Source organism: Ambystoma mexicanum, chromosome 9 (genome assembly GCF_040938575.1).
Source record: "Ambystoma mexicanum isolate Mex_15411 chromosome 9, UKY_AmexF1_1, whole genome shotgun sequence".
Classification (NCBI taxonomy): domain Eukaryota; kingdom Metazoa; phylum Chordata; class Amphibia; order Caudata; family Ambystomatidae; genus Ambystoma; species Ambystoma mexicanum.
Genome location: NC_090931.1, coordinates 968,986,083 through 969,013,835, shown reverse-complemented (window position 1 = coordinate 969,013,835; position 27,753 = coordinate 968,986,083). Strand labels below are relative to the sequence as shown.

At 44.5% G+C, this 27,753-nt stretch overlaps 1 protein-coding gene across 2 annotated transcripts in view; it reads right to left on the bottom strand.

The window, feature by feature from the left end:
• The window catches only part of ERICH2 (glutamate rich 2), a 670,025-nt gene that overhangs the window by 618,564 nt on the left and 23,708 nt on the right, over positions 1-27,753 (bottom strand). The window contains exon 3 of one of the 2 annotated variants that reach the window (XM_069616184.1): positions 6,100-6,234. The exons of the other annotated variant lie outside the window; for it this stretch is intronic. Coding sequence (XP_069472285.1) covers positions 6,100-6,169 — 70 coding nt within the window. The 5' untranslated portion in view covers positions 6,170-6,234. The remainder of the gene's footprint in view (positions 1-6,099; positions 6,235-27,753) is intronic. 2 annotated transcript variants of the gene reach the window in all.

Here is a 27,753-nt window from a genome sequence, read left to right as displayed (position 1 = left end):
AGTGCATTCTGGGAGCGCTCGGAGCCATAATGGATATTTACTTCATGCCGCAGTGAAAAGCTGCACATATTTTGCTGAGTGTTAGATTCACGGTGCGGAGGAAAACATGCTTTCCAAATCTGGTATGCGGTCAAGGACATTTCTGCTGGGAAAGCTAACTTTGTTATGGTTTGTTACTGTTCTCCGTGGAGCGTGTTTTTAGAGGAGGTAGGTACTCTGCTCTTTGAGGGTGGCTGTCGATTGACCCAGCTGGCAACCGATGACTGCTCATCAACTGCGCAAGTGCCATTTCCAGAAGGTTCAAGAACTGCCACTCCTTTTCGGAGTGTGTATATATGCGGAAACCCGGAGGTGGTCAGGTGAGACTTCAGCCGGAGGGGGACGCTTACGTCCGGCATTCCTGTGAGCTGTGGTGCTCTCGGCCTGGCTGTTCCCGGGGACTTCCAGCCGCTTCTGAGCGAAATGAGGAATCCAGTTACGCTCACAGTGATGTATTTTCTTTTGAATTCTTTGCTTCTTCTGTGATTTATGTCTATTGTTTCTGTGAGTTATTTCTATGTTGTCACTGGTTGCTTCTAAACTTTGAATAAATAGCCGTATAAGTGCTGATTATCTTCTAAGAGTATGTGGTTGCAAGTTATTGCATCTTTCTGCATTCAAAATATTGGCTCTATAATTGCATTGGTGATGTATGTTTTTCCGTGCACTCTGGGGAGAGCAATACACACACATGGATGCGCAATACTACGAAGCACTATATCGGTCACCCGTGAGAGGTGAACTTATTGATCGCGGCTCCGATGAACAGTCAATAGGCCTGGATGTGGAGATCACTGAGGAAGAAATTGCAGACGCAATCTGCCAACTTCAGTCTGGGAAGGCTCCAGGCCCCAGCAGGCTCCCAGTGGAAGTGTGGAAGAGGCTGGGCAACTTGGCGGTTCCGCACTTGCTTAATTTGTTTCTGCACATTAGAGAGGTGGGCACCCTGCCGTTGGATCTGAGGCAGGCCACCATAGCTGTTATTCTGAAAAAAGGCAAACCCCCTGTTATGTGCTCCTCCTATCGTTCTATCTCTCTTATAAATGGGGAAACTAAGATATTGGCTAAGGTGCTCGCTAATCAGGTGATCACCTCACTGATACACCCACACCAATGTGGTTTCTTGCCAGATAAATCCACCTGTATGAATATTAGGCATCTCCATCTGACAATGCTGACAATGGACCGTCTTCGGTTCTCCCTGAGCCTCCGGCACTCCTTGCCAAAGATTTCGAAAAAGAATTTGACTGTTTTGTGGGAGCACCTGTGGGAGGTGCTGGCGGGAATTAGTTTTGGAGAGCAGTTCATTCGCTGGTCAAACTCTTATACACATCGCCTGTAGCTGGGGTCAGGGTAAACAGGGTAGCATCACAAACCATCCCTTGGAGTGGGGGGCCCGGCAGGGATGCCCACTCTTCCCCCTTTTGTTTACAATTGCTATTGAACCGCTGTCTAAACAGCTTCACACGGATCTGGCATGGAGGGGTTTCTGTTGGCCCACTGGACAGGAGGACAGGGTCTCCCTCTACGCGGACAACCTTAATATTTCTGGATAATCCAGGGGTCTCTTGTCCCATTGTAACCACATGTCTCTGAGACAGCGAGGCAGTTACAGGGATTAGGGTCAACTGGCATAAGACAGTCCTGTTCCTGGTGAAGGGAGGTGGCCAGGTGATTCCCCAGAATGCCCTCATTACGTTTCACAGGAGGGTTTCACGTACCTCGTGGTACACAATGGTCCCGATCCACTTGACTTTCTTTCTCGTAACATATATCCTCTGATGGAGTGGTTTCTGCAAGATGTGAGGCACTGGCAAACCCTACCAATAACACTTCGGGGAAAGGCAGCACTATTCAAGATGCTTATTTTACCTAGGTATCATTATGTCCTCCAGAACACTCCACAGAGTTTGCCAGAATGGATTTGACCCTTAGGGACCTTTTGTGGAATGTGAAGCACTCCAGGATTGCTTTGTCCATGCTACAATGCTCAGTGTGGGAGGGGGAATAGGGCTGCTGAATATAGTACAGAACTACTGGGCCTCCCAAATGGCAGTGGTCAACGACTGGTTACACAGGGACCCACACCTACCCCCATGTTCTCCTGCTCATAGGTGAAGACCTGCTCTCCAACCTTGACTCTAATAATCCCCCTGTCTTCATCCTACTTCTCTCCTCTGCTTTCGACACGGTCAACCATACCACCCTGCTCAATCATCTCTGTGACAACCGGGTATCACTGATCAGGCTCTGGCCTGGCTGACCTCTTTCCTCTCCGATTGACACTCCCAGGTACAACTTGGGTCCTTCCCATCTTCTATCTACCTCTCTACCTGTGGTGTTCCCCAGGGGTCTAACTTCTCACCATGGCTTACAACCAATACCTCGCAACTCTCGCCTACTGCATTTCCATTTTCTGGTCAAATTGCCAGTGCTATGCTGACGGCACCAAACTCATTTTCAGGCTTCCTTCAGCCACCTCATCTCGGATTGCCTAATCGCCATTCAAAACTGGCGTGCCGCCAACGATCTTTGTTTAAATGCCAACAAGACTGAGATCCTCCTCATTGGTACACCTTCACTATTCTCTCCCCTCACTCTCTGGTCAGCCGCCGTTGGCCCTCCTCCTACCTCTACCTGTGAGGCCAAGAACCTTGGGGTCATCTTTGAGTCCTCACTTTCCTTCTCTGCAAACATCTGACGTCTCTAAAAAGTAAAACCTTTTATTGCACCTCCTTAGGAGGTACCTTGCCTTTCCTATCCTTCCGTCAGAAGCTCACTGTCTGCCAAGCCCTGGTGCTCTTTAGGTTGGACTACTGTAACAGCCTCTTTCTATATCTACCTGCCTCCACTCTCTGCCCTCTACAACTAACCCAGAACAGGACTGCAAAACTTGTCCTTGCCTCAAGCCCTGGGATCGTATCTCTCCAGCCCTGAAATCCCTTCATTGGCTCCCAGTGAATGCTAGGATTAAATTTAGATCTCCGTCTTCGGCTGGGGCCTTCCCTTTGAAACAGCCTCCCTGCCACCTTGAAACTTGAGAACCATCTACGGTTCCGGAGGTACCTCAAGACATTCCTCTTCGCTTCTGCCTTTGCCCCTCTTCTCCCCTGCTGATCTGCTTTCACCCTTGGCACCGTGCACCTGGCCACCCTCTGTCCTTCGGGCCCAGGTACCTGCTCACCCTGCCACCCTCGTGCACTGCCTCCGGGCTACCCCTTGCACTGGGGCCTGTATCTGTACCCATGCAGTCCCCCACCCACCCTTTTTCTGAACTTATCAGATACACCCTATCTGAGTAACCCAGCACTCTGCCACTTGCTGACAGCACTACCACGGTTTATCAGCTTTATTTATTTAGTTCACGTATTATTATTTATTCTGTTCTCTCCTCTGTTCCGCACTTTCCAATTTTCCCCTTCCATGCACTTTCCCCCTTTTCCCTTCCCCATGCACTTGCGCATTCTCAATGTCACTGGGCCTAGTAAGATCCTTGTTTTTTTGTTCTCCCTAGTTCCCCTCCCTTTGCCTGGAGGCGCTCTGAAACATTTGTGTACGAGCGTGATATAAATAAAATATATCATATCATGTCATGTTAAGGCTGAACGGGCATGGATGGAGAAGGTCACGCCACTCCAGGTACCATATGGGGATGGTAACAACCTGACTTTGCCACGGATAACTCAAAATGTTGTCAAGGTCTGGGGGGGCTACACTTTGGGGCATTGGGTGGGGCGGGAGGCTGAAGGATCCCCAGCCCTTGTGGTGGAACGCCCTTTTGCCCCAAGTTAAAAAGATTGGTATGTTTGGGACCGCCACAAAATTCTCACTCTAAATCATGTACTGGACGAGGGCGGTCTGGTCTCCTTCCCCAACTTACAACATACTTATGGGCTTCCGGCAGTGGAAAGCATTCACTATATTCAAATCACCAATGCGCTACACACCCAATTCACTGACGTGCATGTTTTCCCACCTTGCGCCGCGTTAGAGGCCAATATTGTGGCACAGTGAATAGATAGGAATGATACCCATGGTCATGAACCAATGCATATCTTCATTCTCATCACAGGAATTGCTTGAACTGCAGCGTAGGTGGGAGGTGGAGGTGGGGTTCTGGACCCCGAGGACTGGGTGGAGGCCCTGATGCCCCTGAGGGAGGTGGAGATTTCCTCCCAATTGCGCTTGATCCAGCTCAAAACATTACATGGAACATACTACTCACGTACGCTGCTCTTTAAATGTGGTTGTGCAGCCCACAAGCGATGCTTGAGATGCGACCGAGCAGACCGTACCTTTTCCCATATCATATGAGAGTGTCAGAGGATGCACTACTTTTGGGAAAAAGTTCTGTATAAGTTGACAAGGGTGTTGGGGGCAACAGAGCCTGTTGAACCTAAATTGTTGTTGGGAATCTGGGGTGCCCACTCTTTCAGTCTCTTTGATAAGTTGCCGATATCTACGGCAGTCATTCTGGCTAAAACAAACATAGCTATGATGTGGGGCAACCCAGATGTGGCCAAGTATAGTAAATGGGTCTCAGCTATGGATATATATACACATGTCCTGTGAAAGATGAATATATAAACGCAGGGGGTTGCCCAGCTAAATTCCAGAAGATATGGAAGAAACAGGAGGAAGCCGTTTGATAGAGTTCTTCAGAGGGATGGGATGTGTAGTTCGACCTGTCTGTGCTTATGATTCGATCAGCTCTTTGCCTTTTGTATACACGGAACATCTTGTATGGGGTCATTCATGGTGCTGTTTTGGTTTCGTTTGTTGTATGTTTTAAAATGTGTTAGAAATAATGCAGACTGGATATTTCAAGAAGGTTAAATTTACATGACGACAGAAGCAACAGGTGCACAGGAAAGTGAACATGGAGAAGTGAAAGTTCACAGCTAGAGGCAGGATATCTTCCAAGGGCTGGTAGCTCCAAGACAGAGTTACCTCATCGTGATAAGACGTTCAATCGTGAGCTATGAGGCAGTGATTAAGTTGTTATGTGAAGTAAGAGAGGCACTTGCTGCTGGTTTTTATGGAAATAATTATCTATGTTCCTTGCTACTCTTCCATATTCTATTTGCTAGCTTCCGTTTTGATTCCACAATCTAGTTGCATAACAGAGAATTTGATCCTCCAGGAGGACATCGACAGTTTACAGATGTTTCTCTCTAAACCTTGCAGTATCCCATCTCACATGTAGGAGACCACTCAATCTCTGATGTGGGTAGTCAAAGGCAGGCTTGACCATAAGTAGTGCCGCACATTTGGGTTTACACAGGGAACTGCAAAATGAGGGAGGTTAAGGAAGGTGTGGGTTTAGGCTGAGTTTTGGGGTTTTGCAATATAATTTGTAACTTGCAATGGTTGGGTCTGTAATCTGCAAAGGGCCTGTCTGCCCAGGGTTGGACAGGAAATGTGCATGGCATCATCAAAGCTGAGAGTCCTTTATTTTGTTCTGTTAATGTACATCAGTCACAGACACAGCAAAACCTAAGCCATTACTTAGGCCAAAACCTAAGTGACTGCAGTTCTGTTTAGGGCAGGGGCATGCTGTGATGGTTAAAGGGTTAATTGGTTGTCTCTCACACGAGTGCCAATAAGACCCTTTTAGTATGATGTAAGCCTCTCTCTGGGGCACAGGTTCACCCAACTACATGCCCCGCAGTGCCACAGGAAGGAGTGCTTAGCTGCTGGAAAAAACGGAATAAGATCATTAGGGCAATAGGTTATAGGTCACGTCTTATTACATAGTATGAAGAAACCCCATTGATGGAGTTGGGTTATATCACGTGGGTATGCCAAACAATTCTGCAAGTCTTGAATGGTGCTGTAAAGCCATGCCCTTCATCGTTGGAGGAAGTACTTTTAGGAAGCTCATTGTTAATGTAACCAATAAATGCAACATACTGGCTTCGCTGTAAAAGGCTCATTCTGTAAAGCCCTATAAAATCCCTGATGTTTCTGTGCTCAGGGGCCAACGCTTGGGACAGATAGACTCCGCCAGCTTCCCTGCCCATTTCTGCTCAGCTTTATGAAAATAAACTTGGTCTCTACCTTTGTTCCCAGGTTTCCCTATTTGATTATTTGGCAATGGGCCGCAGGATTCTTCAATTGGTGCCACCATGGCTCGGATTCACCGTGCCCAGATGAGATGGTAACAGGAGTAGCAGACAGCTTTCCTTCGACACCCTGTGTGCACACAAAGGATAGGTAAGAGGTCTAATTAAAACCTATCATTCTGGGCATCAATTAACGTGGACCACAATCCCCCCCAAAAAAGGTCTGGAATATATTGTGGTCCTTGGTGGTTCAAACATGGTACAATACATGGATGACCTATTGCTCGTATCACCCTTTTATGAAGCATGCAAACAGGACACTGTAGTGGTATTAACAGCCTTGGCAGCAAAGGGACAAACATGATCAAAGCAGAAATTATTATGTAAGGTGAAAGCACTTTACTTAGAACATGTCTTTTCAGAGTCAAGGTTTCAAACAATCCTAAAATTGTGAAGACTAACAACTATGAGTCAAAATAGGTCCTTTCTAGGTGCCACTAGTTATTGCCTTTAGTAGATATTAGGTTATGTGGCTATAGTGAAAATATTATAAGAGATGAAACATTTGAGCATACCCCATCCTCTAATGAGGAAGAAAAGAGATTTACTGATATGAAACAACCTCCAGCAACTTCCCCCACTCTTGGGCTGACTGATTATGATAGGTTAATCCTCCTGCATCCAGACAATACAGATATTTAGACCTGCTCTAAATATGTGTGTTTTCTGGATACAGAACGATTACAGAGAAGAACCATGCAATGGATAACGGGCAGCAAAAGGAGTAATCAGTAAAGTGCAGCTATGTTTTAAGGCACGCTTGAGAGGTGAGATGTATTATGACATGCCTTTAACAAAACAGCCGAAATCTATGCTATCGCCAGGCATCTGTATACCAACTATTGAAGGCAAGATGCCAGGGGTCGGTGTACTAATTTCTTCATTGAAGAGCACACCAAGCATACATTAAAGACATTAATCGAATGGGGATATAGAATACGGTTTGAAAAGACATTGCTATGTGCTATAATACAGCAGTGATTTTCCTGATCACCAAGCATACAGACTTAAAGGAAATGGATATAATGCAATCACAGATGTCTGGGTATAGCAATGTGCACAAATGGTGTGGTCCTCAGGAAAGGACGGTGGTTCAATACATTTTGTTCTGCCAATTTTTAACATTCAAGTGACATCTGTGAGGAACTCATGGTGGCAACAAGTAAGACAGATACAAGTGATCACAGTTCAAGGGTGTTCATTGAACAATCAATACTGTACGCAGGTTCAACAAAACGCCTATTCTAAACCTAAATCTAAGATGGGAGGAAGCGTCGACCATCAAATGAAAAATAAGGCAGTCCCAGTGGCGCTGTGTCAAATAAAAAGGCCTATACTAAGAAACCTATTACCAAACCTCACAACTAATTCAAAAAAGGGTGTGGAATAGGTTTCAAGAAAAGAAAGACGTGTTCTCAAATAATATGTCAGGATGGGGTAGCCGGGGTCTCCCTTCCCCATGTTTTTGTATTGGGACATGTCAGGTAAACGGCCCTGGTGTTAGTCCGTTCGCTGGTGTGTTGTGCGAAAGTGTTCGTGTTGGAAAAGGGGGGTTGGGAGGGACAGTGGTTTGGAATGTCCTACGTGGGAGGATGGGGAAATGGTGTCAAACGAAGGGGTATGCTGCATCTCACCCGTTAGTTTCCCACTCCCCGAGGACCCACCCCCCGCCCCCATCTAGGTGATCCTCCCTCACTGGTCCCCCCCAGGTACTGGATTTAACAATGATGAGCATGTCCTGGCTACCTGGATGACAGATCCCCCAGGGACTAGCTAGGGAGACACCTTCAGGTTTCTCACACATCTCATTTTCCCAATTGTTCTATATTAGTGGAAATCAGACTAGGTTAACAAAGGGACATGCAGTCTGAAAGAAGGTGAACCAAGCAGTTTGGAAGGAAGAATTTGGAACGGGATTAATTCACTGGCCTCTGCCTGGTCTATGTAGAAGGGAAATGAAAACCAAAATATAACTAGAGGAACCAGGGAAATCATTAGGATGAGTAAATAGATTACAACTCACAAACATAGATGAGAGATTAAGTGAAATGTGTGTTATAGAAGATGTGTCCCCCATAAGAGGAGAGGTATCCTGATGGTAGAAGAGAGTTGGAACCCCAGGTGGTGAAGTCTAGCTGAAAGGGATGACGCTTCGCTCCAGACCCCGTTAGCATGCGTGATCTCTCTGCCTACATGCACCTTGGGACTGGGTAGTGTTGTTGTGGTTGAGATGAAGTTTTCTTTTGCAACTGCACTAACAGTGATGTAGACCTTTGTATAATTATTCTTGCTTGTGTGTGTTTATGTATAACCAATTGTATTTATCCCACTATTTAGCTGTATACGTATGAAACGTGAATAAAAGGCCTGTAAAGAGCCAATATTATTCCAATTGTGAGTCTAAGTGTGTATCATTGCCTCCCCGAGTCCAAGAACTTTTGGTCTGTGTAATACTGTAAGTGATTCCAGGGTCTTTACACGTGACGGAACAGCAAAACATGGGTATTCCAAGTAGAGACAATCAGACGGTAAATTTTGGTGTCCCTGGAAAGTAACAAGCCCACAGACTATCCACAATAGTGTTTGCAAAGGTTATCATCAAGCAGGTGACATGTGAATGTCTCCCTTCACACCAGTTCAGGGTGTCTCTTTTTCCTTCCTTTCTGGTGCTGGCCAATGGCAGAAGAATAAAGATCCGGAGGTCAGCACAATTACGTCATTACTAATCGCAAACGGTTTGCGGGGTGGAGCCGGAAGCAATGTGGCGCCACACGGGAGGGGATGAGCCCGGAGAGGGCATGTCTGTTTGCTCCGATCATGTCTGCCTAACTTACGTCTAACTACAGGGGAATGACGTAGTCTAACCAGACAGCTACATGAGAACCGAGAACACGTGAAGTTTGAAATGAAACTGTTTCAAACTGTATACACATTGGGCCTCATTACAAGGTTGCCAGTCCAGACACAACGGTATGCTTACCGGTACCATTTTATCCGGACTGGCAAACTTTGAGTTTTCTGCCCTGGCGGAATGAAAGGCACTGGCGAGCACAGCAGCATGCCTGTAAAACCGGCACCGTTATGAACTGTGCCGGTTCTACAGGCATCCCCATTCCCATTGAGCCCTATGGGGCTGAAATGGGAATGGGGGATCTACCGGCACCCAGGAAAGTGCAATTACTGGGTCCGGCGGGATCAGAATACCCCAGTAATTGCCCATTCGCGGGTGCAGATTTTCATGCCGGTATGGAGGTAGCCTTGCCGCTCTTACCAGCAAGGCTACCTCCAACCTTGTAATGAGGCCCATCGTATTAGCGGTATAAAAGTGTTGCCCACTTCGACCTAGTTTGTCAGCTCTCATCAACCAGTTCTGTTCCACTGTGCTGCTTTAGTTTTGTTTGCCCAGCTGTAATAAATAGTGTTACTTCTTGCCAGGTGTGCGCTCCTTTTTGGATTACTACTGGTAATTTATCTATTACGAGCCCTAGTGGACCCGTAATACAGTACTTTCATGAATTAATTTCTTTTAGACAGGAAGAATCAGCAAAACCAATTCCTGCTCAAAACTCGAACATGAGAATGTAGCTCTTAAATCTAAAAAGGGTCAAAGCTGTCCGAACAACAGGGCGCTTATTCGGATTGGAGGAAAAGGCAACTAACTCCAAACTAAAGGGATTAAAAGACTCAAAGAAAAACTAGAAAGCAAAATTTAAAATCTGAGATCAAAGGGTAAATTAATGGAAGATGTAGATTCGGGGCCGGCACACATGATGTGGTAGAGGACATAATCTATTTCTTTAGTAAAGTCCAATCTAATATACTCCAACACACCGCTCCCGACCTTACACCAACCTGCCAAACCACTGCCCATTGTCCACCAGACCTTTACTGAGTCTTCACCCCATTTGCATGCCCTCCCCCGCCGCTTTGTTCCTATTCTCAATCCATTCGTATATCCTGTGTTAGCTTCCTTCACGGGAGACTCTGTCCTATTGTCCTATTGTTTAAATGAGGTGCCCAGGGAGGTGGCCACCACCAGGTTCATTCAGATTCCTTCCACTCTCCCTTTTAGCTATCCGTCACCCAGGGAAGCACAAACTATATGAGAGTGACACTGACGATTCAAGGCCTTCTGACACAGATACCAGGGGATTCTGATGAAGGAAACAGCTATTCACTATGTATGCACCATGGACTCCAGGGGACTCAGAAACGTAGACAAAGATTATCCAAACATAGAAGAGCCACAGAGGTTGCTTGAGATGGTCATACTGTGTTTTAATCCCTCATGGGCTGGTATAAAACAACGTATGCCTATATTAATGCCTGCTGAAGTCAAACAGAAACTCGTAGCTAATTGGCTGACCAGTGGCCAACCTTAGTACGTGCAACCAGATATTGCAAAGCTATTACCGGGGTCTGCCCCCAAACAACAGACTGGGGAAAACTGCCAACAGAACAAAGGGGAATCCCCAGAGGATATTTATATCGGCCTAAGAGGGCTTTTACCGAGTATCTGCAATATTGAGGTCAACAGATATTGCTCAGGAAGCTGTGGCAAACACCTGTGTTCCAGGGACTATTGCCTCAACTTCAATGACATAAATGGAACAGCAAACGAAGCCCTTATCGGAATTGGTTACAGTTGTTAATCACTGTATGGCAAGCCAAGAGCAAAAGGAAACATGAGAAACTCATTGTCTTGCATCTGCAGACCTTCCAAAGACAGACCTATCATCCAGGAAGAAGGGGTTTTCAATAGGAAGGCAGGAGAGGGCGGGGCAGAGAGAGCGAGGCAAGAGATCAATACAGAATTTCCAGACAACTGGTTTCAGAAGCTCCACCACCTGTAATTATTACAAACAGGAGGGTTACTAGAAGAACAAATGCACATAGGAACCCAATAATAAGTTCAGCTCACGCTCCTGCATTCACCCCAATCCCTAATGACACCAAGTACCCCAAATGAAGATCAGTATTAGTGCAGCCTGAGATACCTTCTTCATGAATCCCTGAAACTATTTGATCAAGATGATCCGTATGTGCTATGTATTATAGAAGGGCAGTCTGTTTCCTGCCTCGAAGACACAGGAGCTAGTAAGTTAGCTAAATGATCAGAACGTTTTCCAACTATTCCTGTCTTCCACCACTATCAATGCTGTTGGATTTCTGGTAAACCTGTACGACATAATGTCACAGAACCTGTAGCATTTCAGTAGGTCTGATTACAGACAAGCACATTTTCCTGCTGAGCCCCTCTGCTCTCGTTATTTTCTTATGGCTGGATCTTTTATGCAAACTGAATTGCACAATATATTGCACACCCTATAGTGTTCCTTGAAATTGTTGATAACAATACTGATGCTGTATTAACAATCTTGCAGAACCGTTCACCACATCCTATAACCCCAAGGATACACACTTGCCTCCGGAACTCTCAAAATTATTATCCCACATTGTTTATGATCGTCACATGACAATGAAGTAGGGTACATTCACACTGCAGAACCGGTATGAATACGAGGGGAAAGCGCCAAGTGGCTGCCTAGAAATCTCCAGAAATAATTGCGGCAAGAAGCAGAAGAAGGGATTGCCCAATAATACAGTCACTGTTAAAGGAGGGAATAATAGTCCCAATCAATAGCCCTCTTAATACGCTTATCCTGCTAGGAAAGAGCATATCGTTTTGTAGAGCTCCAAGTTGTCAACAAATAAATGTTACTATCCTTCCCATTGTTCCCAAATCTCACAACTATACTGTCCTGCATTCCACCCTCAGTTACCTTCTGGTTGTCTATTGCTGTTGCAGAAATTCTTCTAATAAAGGTTCAGTTAATTGTTGTATTACCTTTAAACAGCCGGAAACACTCGGGAATAAAATGTTTTATTTTCATGATGAGTGTGTGGTTATGGAAAGTGACTTGCATTGGTTATTGGCGCCCTGATGAACATAAACGAATAAGCTAATGTCAGAGAAACAAAGAGAATGCGAGTGTGGGGTCCCCGTATGGATCCCCCTAATACATTTGTTTGGGTTTGTAGCCATGTGGAGGGGGCTGCACCCACACAAAAGAGATTTTACATTTACTCATGTGTTATTTCAAGTTAATCTAGGCAGGTTTACTTATTTTTGGAAGAGAAACAGTTCCTTCAAGCTAAGGAAGTAGTGATTTCTCAGATGGCTTGGTCAGACCATTATAGGATTCTTATGATTTTTTGACTTACCAGGAGTGGGCCTGAGAAGATGGCAATATAATGAGACATTGATGCAAAACCATATTTTTGCTGAATTTCTTTTAAAGAGAATTTCACCATTATTTTGAGGTGAATGAAGACTGTGGGTGGGTTTTCAATGTTTACTTATTAAAGGTAGGAGTATTGCATCAAGAGATTTTTAAATGTCAGTACCTGTTGACCCAGTTCTGATCAAACCAATATTATGTTAATTGGGCATGAAACGCATGATCTGGTTTTGAAAAAAAGGTGGTTGGCTAAAAAGCAAAAAAAGGGTCTGGGTCGCTGCTGGCATATGTGACCGGGATCCATGACTCTCCCTGCAGGCTCTGCACATTATCCCCACTGTGGGCATCTGATAGACGCCACCTTGCCCCCCTCTACCCTCCTAGGTCTCCACTGTGTTTTTCTTTGGTGGCCCACATCTGGCAGATCATGCCCCTCAGCATATTGCTACTTGCTTACTGCAATACAGCCAGTTTCCTGCAACCACCCAAGCAGATTCCTAGCCCCCTTTCTTTATTAAGAAACATAGGTGTTGTATCGGAAAAAAGCTCTAAAGCTATTATTTTCCAGTTCAAAAGGCCATGTTTTTTTATTTTATTTTAATAACTTTGGAGATTGCAGAAAACTGTCTGGATTGACAGTGATCTCCTAGAATTTTGGACAGGAACATTATAAACCTTTGTGGAAGACAAATGATGCCCATGCATGTCTATAATTTGGAAAGGTACCAAGGAACAGAGATAGTTAACACAGCAACTGGACCACCACACCCCCACAGGTTGCGGTCTTAACTCTAGAGAGGGACATGCTGCTGGTGTTTTAATTGCATCTCAATGTACTGATATTGCGTGTGTTCCATTTTTCTCCCACAAAGTTATATAATGTTACCATACTTGGGTGTGCAGTTTTTCTTGTAGCTTTGCTGTGCTCGTTTATTTGATGTATACAAAATATTAAAAGGTTTGCAGAAATCAGTGGTAGGTTTTGTAATCCATGGTCCCAGGTCACCATACATAATTATATTATTTGGGAGTAATTAACTCTGTATTTTACAAAAGATTAGATTTTCATGCAGGTGCAAAACTAACGGATTCTTATGGGAAACACCTGCGTTAACTATTTGAAAAATGTATTGCAGATTCCTGAGGAATCCATTGTATGTGCTGAATCCAAAGTATTATTTGTAGGCAGCATTTACATGTTTTACAAAACGGAGACTAAAAGTAAAAACTAAAAGGAAAATGTGCCCGTTTCACTCTTATCTTTTAAACTCAGTTTTGTAAAAGTTGAAAATTACATGAAGGGGACCCAACAGCACGAAGGCGCTAACGTTCATGACCCCATGCATGCAATTTGCACTGTTAAGAAAATGACCCACTGTATGTTTTAACATTGCAGTATGCAAATTAAGTGATATCTTGGGACTGAACTATGATATTGCAGAAAAAGGAAGGCAGGATTGGTTGTTAGTTATCATATGATTCACCGAAGGTTTAATTAACTCTATATAAAGTACCTCAAAATGGAAGTGACAAGACAGAAGTTCTCAAGAACAAGGTGAAGCAAGACCTACTTCCATGGAGGGACGAGCAGACCGCACTGGACATTAAGCAAATGGGGCCAGAATGTATACAAATCTATGTTTCAGGGTAAGATATATTTTCACGTTGGGTTGTAAAATATTTTTGGTATTGTTCTAAAATTGGCAAACTCTAATTGTATTCGTGTTCCTATATTTTTGGATCTTGACACACTCTTTCAATACATATATTTCAATTTTGTACAAGGTCTTGAATTGAATAGTAGAGTAGCCACGCTATTTTCTGTTCAATGAGATTCTTAACTGTTCACTGATGCTTGGGGACACACTGCAGGTCATTTTAAATAAATGTATATATTGCATCGAGAGGACATGTTACGTTTGCACTTATGTGCAAATAGATCCCCTCCATGGAACCTTTGTCACTTACACTAGGAAGTGCAAAACAATGATTTAAGTGCAGGTGTAATTGACTAAATAACTATGTGTTTGTAGTGCAAATTGACTAAATGCCACCAGCCCTTTACAATGAATTCCCATGAAAAACACCTGCATTGTACTGGTGTGAAAAGCGGGGGGGGGGGGGGTTTCCATAGGAATCCAGAGCACTTGCACCATCATGAAAATGTCATGCTGGAATACATGCTTGTGCATATGCCTGGCATGGCCCCAGCTTTGCTAAACAGATGATTGAAAACGTGGAGCAGGTAAAAAAAGTATGGGTAACAGTTGTATCCATGCACTTCGTGCATGCTTTTTCCTCTACTCCATGGTGTGGTGAACATGACCGCTGTTGAGTTAAGTTGTGGTACATGTTTGGCTACGGTGCATTTCAAAGCCTGTATTTACCCTTGTAATTCTTTTGATTAGGATAAGTGAACTCATACAGGCCTTGGTGGATGGAAGAGAGGACAACAGGTAGATTGCTTCTGTTTTACCTGAATTTTTTGCCATGAGTTTAGAATACTTTTAGGACAGTGCCTAAATCAGCTATGGGCTTTTGATAGGTTTTTTGCCTTTCCATTTAATAGGTGTGCATTGGCTAGAGTGGGATATGACTACTGGCTCCCCAACCCAAAAGCACAAATGAAAGTAGATGCTTAAGGTTTTACAGTCTCAGTAGCTGTTCCCAGCCAAACATACACCATTCTAGCATCTAGCACATCTTAAAGGTCAATACTGATCGGTAATTCATAGGGTCACTTCCCAAGACGTCATTTCACCAAATTGCCAGGGGTAGCAGAAGTGACATCACATGCCCCTGGACCACTGATGACATCACCGGAAGTGATGTCATTTGACCTCACCCCAAAGTGACATCACAGGAATCGTTGGAACACGGCCTTTCACCCTCTGACAAAGCAGCAAGTGCCATCACATAGCAGTGTTTCTAAGTACACTACAAAGAATATGGTTATGATATCACTGTAAAGTGATATACATTTATGGAAGAATGGATCACTATATGTATCATTAATATCAGCGCATATAGGCCCATATTACCAAATTACTGTGAATGCAAGCAGACGTCAAAGGCAAAATGATAATGATGTATAGCACTTATGCTTAAGCGCTTCATACAGAACAAATATAAATACAATATTAGCCAACCTGTGTTGGTACTCATTTATCAACCTCAGCATGATGAAAGCTGAGTTGACCTTGCTGGGAGTCGAACCTGCAGATCACACACGCATTACATCAGGGAGCGCTCACCCCACAGAACTATCTTAAAGGCATGGTCTAGTAAACATTTTTATTGTCCCAACTGGTCGGCCATGTTTTTTTAAGCCAAAGTGGCTCGATTTTAGAAAACTTTCCTATGGACCTTACCCGAGTTTTCGTCCATTAAACGCACGCGAAAACAAGCACCAGGGAGCCGCCATTTTCTGATAATCCTATCTTTTCCCCGATCGCCCTGGCTGACCTGCGTTTGCGGCACTAAATCAATTCCCCCGCCCCTGAGCCTGTCATCAGCAGACTCGTACCGCCCATTTCCCAACGCCAAAGCACGTCTCGTGTCAACATTCGCTGCGCTTCAGCTAATGACGTGTCGCCATGGAAATGGCAGGACGCCTCTCTCCTCAATAAGTATAAACAGACCGTTTCACAACACACAGCAGCCGATTTTCGATTCCATTCCTCTCTCTGTGTTACTTAGAGTATTCTGTGACTCGTTTCAGTGCTCTGGTCAGCTACCTTCGCCGCTTGTAGCCTGTGTGAACAGATACCAGTACCACCGCTATCAATTATTTTAGTTTGTTTAACACACAATGGCTACAATAATGCCCTACATGTACGAGCCTGAGTATACCGAGGAGGAACTACTGGAAAGGGAAGCACGCGAAAACGATGGGGATTCGGACGACAGTTGGCAGGACGAATCAACAGATGAAGAGCCTGGGCCTAGTCGAATGGACGGCGTCTCCACCTGGTGCACATGCAATCGGTGCGAGCTAATGCCAACTGAGGACGAGAACTGCTGCTGCCGAAAACTCGGGATGCCTGGCCTACATTTCGGAAGGCGAGCCACGACCGCAATGCATCACCGAGCTGCCAGACTTCAGGGCAGCCTGCCTCACACGGGCCGTGTTGAGAATAATGATGGTGCTTATGCACGAACTTCGAGCAACTGTTCGTCCTCGTAATCCGAGTAACGAGTAAGTATACTCTGCTTGTCATGCCACTCCTATTTCATGTTCTTCTACTATATCCAAAATTACATCTACATATCATTGTAACGCATGAAAGTCATTCAATAGTGTCCATTGTCTAGATAGCATTTGTCCGTGTAAAATGCCATTAGTTACAAGAATTGTCATTGACAACAAACGTTTATAAAACTTATCTGGGTCATTTAAAAACAGTTTGTTTCATTCCTTTTCACAGGTGGTACAGGCTGGTGGCCTATCGTTCCTTTACATGGTGGCTTCACGGGAGGCTTGGACACCGCGTTCGAAGAGTGATACCCGCCTGTGCCGTTCGTGCCATTAGAGAAACGTTCCCGAGTGACAGCGGTCAGTACAGGGGATTTTCTCTCGCTGTGCTGCAACCTGACCTGTATAATCTTTAAAGTCTTGTATTTTTGTGTCATGAAAATAAGATACAAAATAAAACACCACATATATTTTAACAACGTTTGTCTCGATTTTTTAAATGAATCAAGTGTGTCTCCATTCAAGGATGGACGTCAGACATCTGTGCTCCGAATGGGTGAAGGTCTGGTCGCTGTGAAGCAGGGTGGTCACTATCTATCTAAGCTAACATAACATATTCTCGATAATGCATGCACTAAATAACACTTGTTCAAAGTCTTCAGTAGGTTATGTCTCTATAAAAGTCACACATATATCTATACTAACAATTACCATTGGATTATACAGGCCTTAGGGTCTTGGCCACTATAATACACCGGTTGAAGTGTGGGTCTGTGCTCACAAGAATCTCCGGTATGTGGCATTTGTTATTGATAAGCAACGATATACTATCATTGATATAAAGGCGATATACTGTATATTGATATAAAGGCGGTTCGCGCCGGTGGATGCGCGCTGGCATGGGGGGCTGTGACGGGCGCAAACGGCCAAGGTGCCAAACTACATGTACACTTCAAAAGGTGTCCCACGCCAAGGGGCCATCGGTCACATGGCCTCCTCAGACCCCGTGTCTCCAGGCAGGCCTCCCTGAGACAGGCCGCCCCCCTGCAATCCACATAAGTGTGTCTCCATTCAGCAGTCTTCCTGTGCCTTATCTGCACGCCCCTGGGCTATCCATCCCACCCCCCTCTATCAAAGGCGGTTCACACCCGGGGATGAGCGCTGGCATGGGGGGCTGTCAGGGGCGCGAAAGGCCAAGGTGCCAAACTGCATGTATACTTCAAAAGGTGTCCCACGTCAAGGGGCCATCGGTCATATGGCCTCCTCAGAACCCGTGTCTCCAGGCAGGCCTCCCCTGAGGCAGGCCGCCCCCCCTAATACCACGACATACATACGTCATTCATTCACAAACACACCCCAGTTTCTAATACTTTAAAAACCACTCGATATGTCTCATGAGAACATCTTTGTGCTTTGCAAGTCAACTCTTGAACGTGCTACCTGGGAACCACTGAGATCTATGCTAATCTGCTCGTCGTCGTGCTATCCATGAACTTCTGTGACCGCTTCGAGCATACCCATCAGTGCGCTAGCTGTGGCCATCCACCTATTCGCCCGCAACATACGGACGGCTCTGCTTGCTGAATCCAACTGTTTGTTGGTCAAGGTAAGGCCATGTATCCTGGTCATATTTCGCAGATTTTTAAATTTCTATCTATTTTCGAGTAGAGTACACAATAGTGCTATGTTCATTGGTCTCATTGGTATTGACTCGAGTTTCCATTGCTATGCTATCAATAGATCTATTTATTTTCATCTGTGACTATTGTGATTGAATTGCATCCTTCGGGGGTCCAGTCAATAATGTTAGCATGTTTCCTTCTCGTGCAAGACAGAACATCCAAGGGACGAGTCAAATGTTCAGATTTCAGTCACATCAATTATACATTTCTGCAACTTATGCAAGTACTAAGCAGCACATAATGAACTGGTATAGTTCCTGTGGCCAAACCAAACCTTGCATTGATCATTGTATGATTCATTTACTTTTGTATCAAATCTTTACTCTTGAAGATTGTATAATAATGTCGATATTTACTTTTCAGATTTATCAACAATGCCTGCCTGTTCGATTAGCGGTTGCCCTTGGAAGACCCATGCGAAATCTGAAGGAACTACAATGCATGTATTCCCGAAAACTGTTGATCGAATAAGAGAATGGGTCAGACATTGCGGATATCCACTGGATGAGCTGGAAAGTAGAGTCCAATAAGTCTTAGAGGACAAGAGGGGTGATCGATACCGCATCTGCAGCCGGCACTTTTCCTTGGACATGTACACAACTTCTTGGGTAACAAAGAAGAATAAACGGCAAACGACACGGAAATTGCGCGAAAACGCTATTCCCACTCTATTGGTCCACATTCCGCCACCGGTGAGTCAAGTGTCCGGATTTAGCTTTAGGCCTTGCGGTAGTGTGTAGCCGAATGGATTAATAGATATTGTAAGTGTTCTATCCCTTGTAATAATTTCAATATTGATACGAGTGTATAGTTTTTGAATAATGACATTTATCAATATATTCTTTCTCGATTTCATAACCCACAAACGCAATGTATATATATATGGGGACAGGGAACTGTGCTGTATTGAGCATTTTTCAAGTATTCTGTCGGCTTACATGGCTATTTTTAATATTGGCATTTCATTATCAATCATTAATTGACCTTTACAACTTCTTGACTATCCCTTGAATCTGAAGCAAGAACATTCTACATCCTTGACGTGGTCGCAGTTATCAACCACTTCTAGAGCGTATCAGGTAATCTTACTAGGCTAATCCGCTACATACTTGTTTTATGCATGTCAAGTAATAGTTTTATTCTATCGTGTAATTATTTCACCAAATGTTTGGTTACTGCTTTCCAATTAATATACACCTTAGTTATCGTCCACTGGTGTTTGTTTTCAGTTATAATTAGTGTTATCCATACTAATACAATTACTGTCTTTCAGGGAGATGCTGAAGCGTCCGCCACATCTACAACATTGCTAGATGTTTTTCAACATCAGGAGGTATGGATACTGACAGCTCCACCGAGCGTCATCATCAGAGCTGGAATTCTTGTCGTTTGATTGTTCTACACAATGTTTCATTCGTGGTTAGTCGTCGATATGTACCTGTGCTGTCGACCCCAGGTGTGTGTTATGTTTTCACAATTGTAATCCTCACTAATGCAAGTACTATGTTTCAGGCAGTTGATGGAGCGTCAACCCCTGCACTTGATGCAGAGCCTGACATTCAACTATACGAATCGGTGCAACAGCTTTCGGAAGTGCGCACTTGTAATAACTTAGTTAAATGAGTTTGAAGGACAAAAGAGACTTAGCCAATAAGTAGTTTGTTTGGACTAAAAGCGAGCCCAATTCTTTTATCAACTGTTTCTCTCGGTATACTGGAAAAAGGATACGTCTTTGGCTTGACTTTGCAAGTTCAAGGGGACAGGATTTCCTTGAGGATTGCAGAGAAAACCACAGGTAAGTTCTTTTGATCTTGAAACTGTTTATATTGTTCTTTGCTTTCTTTTCTCTTTCTTTTCTTTAATAAGGATGTCGTCTTCACTCTGATAGTTCACCACAAACATTCATTCATGTGTTTCCAAAGTAGTTAGTCCTCTCCGGCAGCTTTCTAGGGTTTTCTCTAATATTAAACAGGATTTTCTGTAGTATAGTATCAGCATTACTTGTCTCCGATTATGTTTTGTTAAATGTTCAGATCGGGTATTTTAACTTGTCCCTGTTAAACGTGACATCTTTAAAACATACGTTCTGTTTCTTCCCTTGGTCACAGCCTTGTATTTCAACTAGGACGTACTCCTAACAATGTGGGTTTCCCCAACCTAATAGTCTTTAAATCAGAGCACTCATCCCGTGTCCGTACAGTTTATAGAAAACCCTGCTCCTACCTTCTTTTCCACTCGGCACCCCGTTGTATGTCTGCTTCAGCGGCTGACCGGGACTCGCGGCGCTTCTGCTTCTCATAACTCAGGCTAACAAGCCCGGTCGTCTGATACGTTGTGCGACTCCTCTCCTTATTCAGCGCAACGGCGCCAGCTCCTCATTTCCCCTCACAAGGCAACAACGCTCACCTCTCCCCTTCAGACGCCCGGCTGCGCAACAGCGCTGCCGCTCTGGAGACAAACATGGCGACAACGGTCACCTCTCCCCTTCAGACGTCTCGCTGGGTAACGGCGTTGCCGCTCTGGAAAAACAAACACGGCGACAACGGTCACCTCTCCAAACTACCCTTTCTTGTAACGCGCAACAGCGCAATCTTCTTAACTATCATTTAAAACAAAACTCCTTCGTTCTTCGGTTTCTTCTCTCAGTACGCCCACATCAAACGGTCTTCACCGGACTCCTCTTCTTCCGCCTCCTAGCAACCAGATAAAAACAAAAACAAAGGCCGTCATTCCCCTTAACTCTTTCAGGGATTGGTCAATTAGCCTGTCAGTCTTTCTCTCTTAGCTGGCGAGCAATCTTAACCCTTTGTTGGCCTGTGCGACCTGATATTGCCAGAGTCTTTGCCTGATTGCATCTCTGTTGTCTCTTTTGCCTCTAATTTGTCACACACCCCCCCCTTCTAGGCCCTTACGCTCGGGAAGGGTGGTACTTCTAGATAAAAAAAAAAAAATCGGCTTGGGCCAACAATCTTCCCGGAAGATGTATGGTCTTGAAGTTGAAAGGTTGAAGAGAGAAACCACCTGAAGACTCTGGGGTTTGTGTCTTTCTTGCGAGCCAGCCATACTAAAGGGGCATGATCAGTTATTAAAGTGAACTCCCGTCCCAACAGGTAGTATCGTAATGCCTCTATCGCCAACTTTACAGCCAGGCACTCTTTCTCAATTGTGGCATAATGCATCTCGTGTGGGAGTAACTTCCTGCTTATGAAAATAATTGGCCTCTCAGCTTCACCCCGATTCCGAAACAGTACTGCTCCAAGACCCGTTCCTGAGGCATCCGTGTGCAGGAAAAACAGAGACTTAAAATCGGGACAGTGTAGAATTGCTTTCTCTGAAAGTGCCTTCTTCAGATCTTGGAAGGCCTTGTACGTCTCTGCTGTATGCCATTCTCTTTTTGGGGGAGCTGAAGACTTCAGGAGGTTGGTTAGAGGTGTGGCTAATGTTGAAAAATGTGGTATAAATCTTCTATAAAACCCTATGAAACCTAGGAAAGCTCTGACCTGTCTGGTATTTACGGGAAATTGTAATCATTTTATTGCTTCCAGTTTTTCCTCTTGGGGTCTAATGACGCCCTGTCCCACAAAATATCCTAAATACTTTGTATGAAAGTTAGCAATAAAAGACTTTTTGGGATTTATGTGAAGACCGGACTTTTGTAACAATTGTAATAGAATACGTAAATGTACTAGGTGGTCATCCCAAGATTGGCTAAAAACAATAATATCATCCAGATAGGCTCCGATATAATTCTCATGTCAACAAATGATGGAATTCATTAATCTTTGAAACGTGGCAGGCGCACCATGTAATCCAAAAGGCAAAACTGTAAATTGGAATAAACCTGAAGGTGTGGCAAAGGCGGTTTTCTCTTTGTCATGAGGATGTAAGGGTATTTGCCAATATCCTTTTGTCAAATCGATGGTCGTTAGAAACTTAGCCTTCCCAAGTTTATCTAGTAAATCCTCTATCCGAGGCATAGGATAAGCGTCAAACTTTGAAATCTCATTCAGCTTTCTGAAATCTAAACAAAATCGGGTGGTACCATCGCTTTTGGGTACTAGAACTATAGATGACGACCATTCACTTTTCGAGGGTTCTATCACTCCCAATTCTAGCATTTCTTGAATTTCTTTATTAATTGATTCCAATTTCGCTTCTGGTATCCGATAAGGTCTAATCCTAATTACCTCTCCAGGTTGGGTCTTGATTTGATGATAAGCTAATTTCGTCCTTCCTGGTAGACTGGAAAAAATGTCCGGATACTCGTTAATGAGGTTTAGTAGCTCCCTCTTCTGACTATCAGACAAGTCTTGATTTAAATTTAAAGCTTTGCTGTCTAACTCTCCTCTTAATTAAGGAAATGGTTCCATGGGTTCTTCGTTGGTGTTAATCATGGCTATGCTTATATCAGGTTCAATCCACTTTTTAAGCATGTTTACATGATACGTTTTGGTCGACATCCTTCTATCGTTCTGTTTTACTCTAAAAGTCAAAGGGCCCAAGACTTCTTCGACCACATATGGACCCCTCCAGCTCGCTAGCCTTTTATTTTCGGACGTTGGCAACAACACGAACACCTGATCACCCTTTTTGAAGGTCCTCAATTTAGTATTTCGATTGTAGTATTGCTCCTGTTTAATTTGATTTTGCAATAAATTTTCTTTGGCAATTTTCTGTAGGTTTTCTATTCTTTCTCTAAGTTGATACGCATACTCTGTTAATGTAATTTCTTCACCCAGGTTTTCTTCCCAACTTTCTTTTAGAATGTCGAGTAAAGTCCTCACGGGTCTCCCAAACAAGAATTCGAATGGCGAAAAGCCAGTCGATGACTGTGGCGTATTGCGGAGGGTAAGTAATATCCATGATAAAATTCGGTCCCATCCTCTATCTCCGGGATCTATTGACTTGCGTAGCATTTGTTTTATCGTTTGATTAGATCTCTCTACAAGACCATCAGTTTGAGGGTGATACACTGCCGTTTTCAAGTGTTTTATCTTTAGGACTTCACACACTTGCTCCATAAGTGTTGACATAAAGTTCGTTCCACGATCCGTGACAATCTCTTTCGGTATTCCCACCCTGCTGATAAAAGGTATCAACACATCACAAATGCTTTGGGCGCTGGTAGCCTTAAGAGGGAACGCCTCTGGATATCTAGTGGCATAGTCGACCACTACGAGGATATACTTCTGTCCTCTGGATGATGGGTCTAATGGACCAATAATATCCATACCAATCCTACTGAAAGGTTCCAAAACAATTGGCATGGGTTGTAAGGGAGCTCTTTTAACATTTGCGCGATTTTTCTTTTGACACTCGGGACATGCCTGGCAGAATCGGGATATTTGTGCATATAGTCCGGGCCAATAAAATCTTTTCAAGATTTTCTGTATGGTTTTATCTGTGCCTAAATGTCCTTCACCTAACTGCACATGGGCGACTTCCATAACTGTTTAGTAATATTTGCTGGGCACGAGTAATTGTTTTATGAGGTTTCCAGTCGACTCTCTATTGACTCGATAGTACAGTCCTTTCTCCTGCAGGAAATATGGTTCTTTTCCAGAGACATCATCTTGAGCCCCCGACCTAGCATTTGCCAATAATGGGTCCAATTCTTGAGCTAAGCGAAAAGTATCGCCCTCTTCATAGATTCTCCAATCGACCACCACAGGGAGTACATTCTTTTCTCCCCAGTCTTTTTTAAATTTTCTGATTGTTGCTTTTGTTCTCTTTTCTTTGGTTCCAGCTACGGGAATGTCACAATGGGAAAATGGGGCGTTTTGTAACCATCTTGCTTCCACTTCTTTCATTATTTTGGCAAAGTTTGGGACATCGGATCCAATAAGGAGTGGCTCTGGCAATACCGGCATTACAGCGGCCCTGATGTCCATCTGCTCGCCAGCTACTTTTAAATTGATTTCTTTGGTAGGATAAGTTTTCACATCCCCATGAACACATCTTATAGGAATTCTTTTATTTGGCATTCCCACATTTCCCACTAGTTCGGTACTTACTACAGTTTGTAAGCTGCCAGTATCTACCAGGGCCCTCGTAGGTCTTCCATCAACTTCTGCCTCGCAAGTGTAGGAATAGGGTGATCGGGGGGCCATTGTCGGGTCTTGTAATGTTCCTTCTTTAGAAATCTCCAGATTCCCCACGTCCATTGGTTCTATCTTAACCTTTTTTGGGCACAACCTTGCCATATGTCCCCATTCTCCACACTCGAAACATTGCATCCCTTTTGGAATCATACTTGGTGGTCTTATTCCCGCTGGACTTTCACTAGTAGGTCGTAATCTGGGCGCTTCCCACTCCGTCTTCCTGAGCATTGAATTAGGCCATCGGGAATTTCCTAGACTTTTGGGTATGGGACTATTTACACTGTTAGATGTTTTAGTGGTTGACACATAGTTCCGTGAGCAGCTCTGACCCGCCTTTTGATATGCAGAGGCTATGTTCACCGCCTCTACCAAGCTGGGCCGATGATGTTGGCGGACACAGCGCTGCATAGGAATAGGTAGAGCTTCGATGAATTGTTCCATAACAATTTTTTCGGTCATCTCTGGGATAGTGGTGTTTGCTGTCTGTAACCACTTATCCCCTAACTCCTTGACCCGATAAAAGGAGTTGCCGTGGAGTTTCCTCTGCCTGTAATTTGACTTCCCGAAACTTCAGCCTGTAGGCCTCTTCATCATGGCCCAAGCGTTCCAGGACCACTCTTTTCATATCCGCCTAAGTTGTCTCGCCCGTTGGGTTAGCTGCCTGGTATGCACTCTGCATCTCGCCAGTCATAAGTGGTGCAATGTAATGACACCAACTTTCATTCGGCCATTGCGCATTTCTAGCGACCCTCTCAAAATTGACAAAAAAAATGTGCAGGATCTTCTCCAATTACACATTTTTGTAGCACCGAAGCTGGTACTTGAGAATGTCGGCGCACTGCGGTTGCTTCCAATAACTGGGCTTGTTGTACTTGTATTGCCTGTTGAAAAGCTTGTCTGTCAGCTTGTGCCTGTTGATTTTGAATCTGTAATGCCTGCTGGAGAAGTTGTTGGCCCTCACTCAATGTTTTGATGAGTTCCTCCGTGGTGTTCTCCTCGATCCCACTTCTGACACCAAATTTGTAATAACTTAGTAAAATGAGTTTGAAGGACAAAAGAGACTTAGCCAATAAGTAGTTTGTTTGGACTAAAAGCGAGCCCAATTCTTTTATTAACTGTTTCTCTCGGTATACTGGAAAAAGGATACGTCTTTGGCTTGACTTTGCAAGTTCAAGGGGACAGGATTTCCTTGAGGATTGCAGGGAAAACCACAGGTAAGTTCTTTTGATCTTGAAACTGTTTATATTGTTCTTTGCTTTCTTTTCTCTTTCTTTTCTTTAATAAGGATGTCGTCTTCACTCTGATAGTTCACCACAAACATTCATTCATGTGTTTCCAAAGTAGTTAGTCCTCTCCGGCAGCTTTCTAGGGTTTTCTCTAATATTAAACAGGATTTTCTGTTGTATAGTATCAGCATTACTTGTCTCTGATTATGTTTTGTTAAATGTTCAGATCGGGTATTTTAACTTGCCCCTGTTAAACGGGACATCTTTAAAACATACGTTCTGTTTCTTCCCTTGGTCGCTGTCACACCACTTCCTAGACCACGGACACACCTCCCCACTCGCCCCTCCTTGTCTACCCATTCCCGCACTCCCCGACACTCGTGCATCATGCCCCCCACTCACGTCGCACACATCAGGGCACGGCATGGCATGTTTGGGGGAGCGGGTGTTTATCGCCCTTCACGGCGGTGGCAGATCAACTGGAAGCTCCGTCACTTCAGGAACTCACATCCTTTGCGGAGACCGGCACTTCACGGTTCACGTGACTTTGGTTACCTAGCAGCGTTGCAACGCTTTCCGTTCACATCACACGTGACTATACGTGCGTCCCTTCCGAGGATAAAATGAGTCGGTGAACCGAAGGCGTTGCTTCACAGCTGTTTAGTTTTGGATCACGTGACGTTCTCTCTTCGTTCAAGGACCTGCTCTGATTCTGACCTCGGCTTGCTCCACGGATTCCTCTTGCTTAACCCTTCTAGTACTTTTTGGATTTGCCTGTTACCGACTCACGCCTGCTCCACGGATTCCTCTTGCTTAACCCTTCAAGTACTTTTTGGATTTGCCTGTTACCGACTCACGCCTGCTCCACGGATTCCTCTTGCTTAACCCTTCAAGTACTTTTTGGATTTGCCTGTTACCGACTCACGCCTGCTCCACGGATTGCTCTTGCTTTAGCAATTCATTGGCTAGGACCTCGGTCCTACAAATAGGTGGTTGCCTGTTCTACCCTACAGCACGTTTCCAGCCTAAGCTAGGAGACCCACGCCTTGACCCAAGTTCTCACAGGTATTCTGGTAATTTTGGGGTTTATGTACATGGAGGTATTCGGGCCCTGTTTCTTTGCTTAACCACTGTATCTTGCTTTGCAGCGCTCAAGGGGTTCTTCCGGCTGTTCACGCATCCTGGTTTTCCGGACTTCCACCTGTGGCCTTAATATTCACACTGACCATATAACTAAATCGGTCAGGGTGTTTCTTGGGGACAAAGGGGTTGTCCATACTCTACACGACCAACGAACTTCGTAACAGTCGCAGCCTTGTATTTCAACTAGGACGTACTCCTAACAATGTGGGTTTCCCCAACCTAATAGTCTTTAAAAATCAGAGCACTCATCCCGTGTCCGTACAGTTTATAGAAAACCCTGCTCCTACCTTCTTTTCCACTCGGCACCCCGTTGTATGTCTGCTTCAGCGGCTGACCGGGACTCGCGGCGCTTCTGCTTCTCATACCTCAGTCTAACGAGCCCGGTCGTCTGATACGTTGTGCGACTCCTCTCCTTATTCAGCGCAACGGCGCCAGCTCCTCATTTCCCCTCACAAGGCAACAACGGTCACCTCTTCCCTTCAGACGCCCGGCTGCGCAACGGCGCTGCCGCTCTGGAGACAAACACGGCAACAACGGTCACCTCTCCCCTTCAGATGTCTCGCTGTGTAACGGCGTTGCCGCTCTGGAAAAACAAACACGGCGACAATGGTCACCTCTCCAAACTACCCTTTCTTGTAACGCCCAACGGCGCAATCTTCTTAACTATCATTTAAAACAAAACTCCTTCGTTCTTCGGTTTCTTCTCTCAGTACGCCCACATCAAACGGTCTTCACTGGACTCCTCTTCTTCCGCCTCCTAGCAACCAGATAAAAACAAAAACAAAGGCCGTCATTCCCCTTAACTCTTTCAGGGATTGGTCAATTAACCTGTCAGTCTTTCTCTCTTAGCTGGCGAGCAATCTTAACCCTTTGTTGGCCTGTGCGACCTGATATTGCCAGAGTCTTTGCCTGATTGCATCTCTGTGGTCTCTTTTGCCTCTAATTTGTTAAAGCACTACATTTGCAACATCCATAGATATTCTTCAGCAGCACGAGGTAT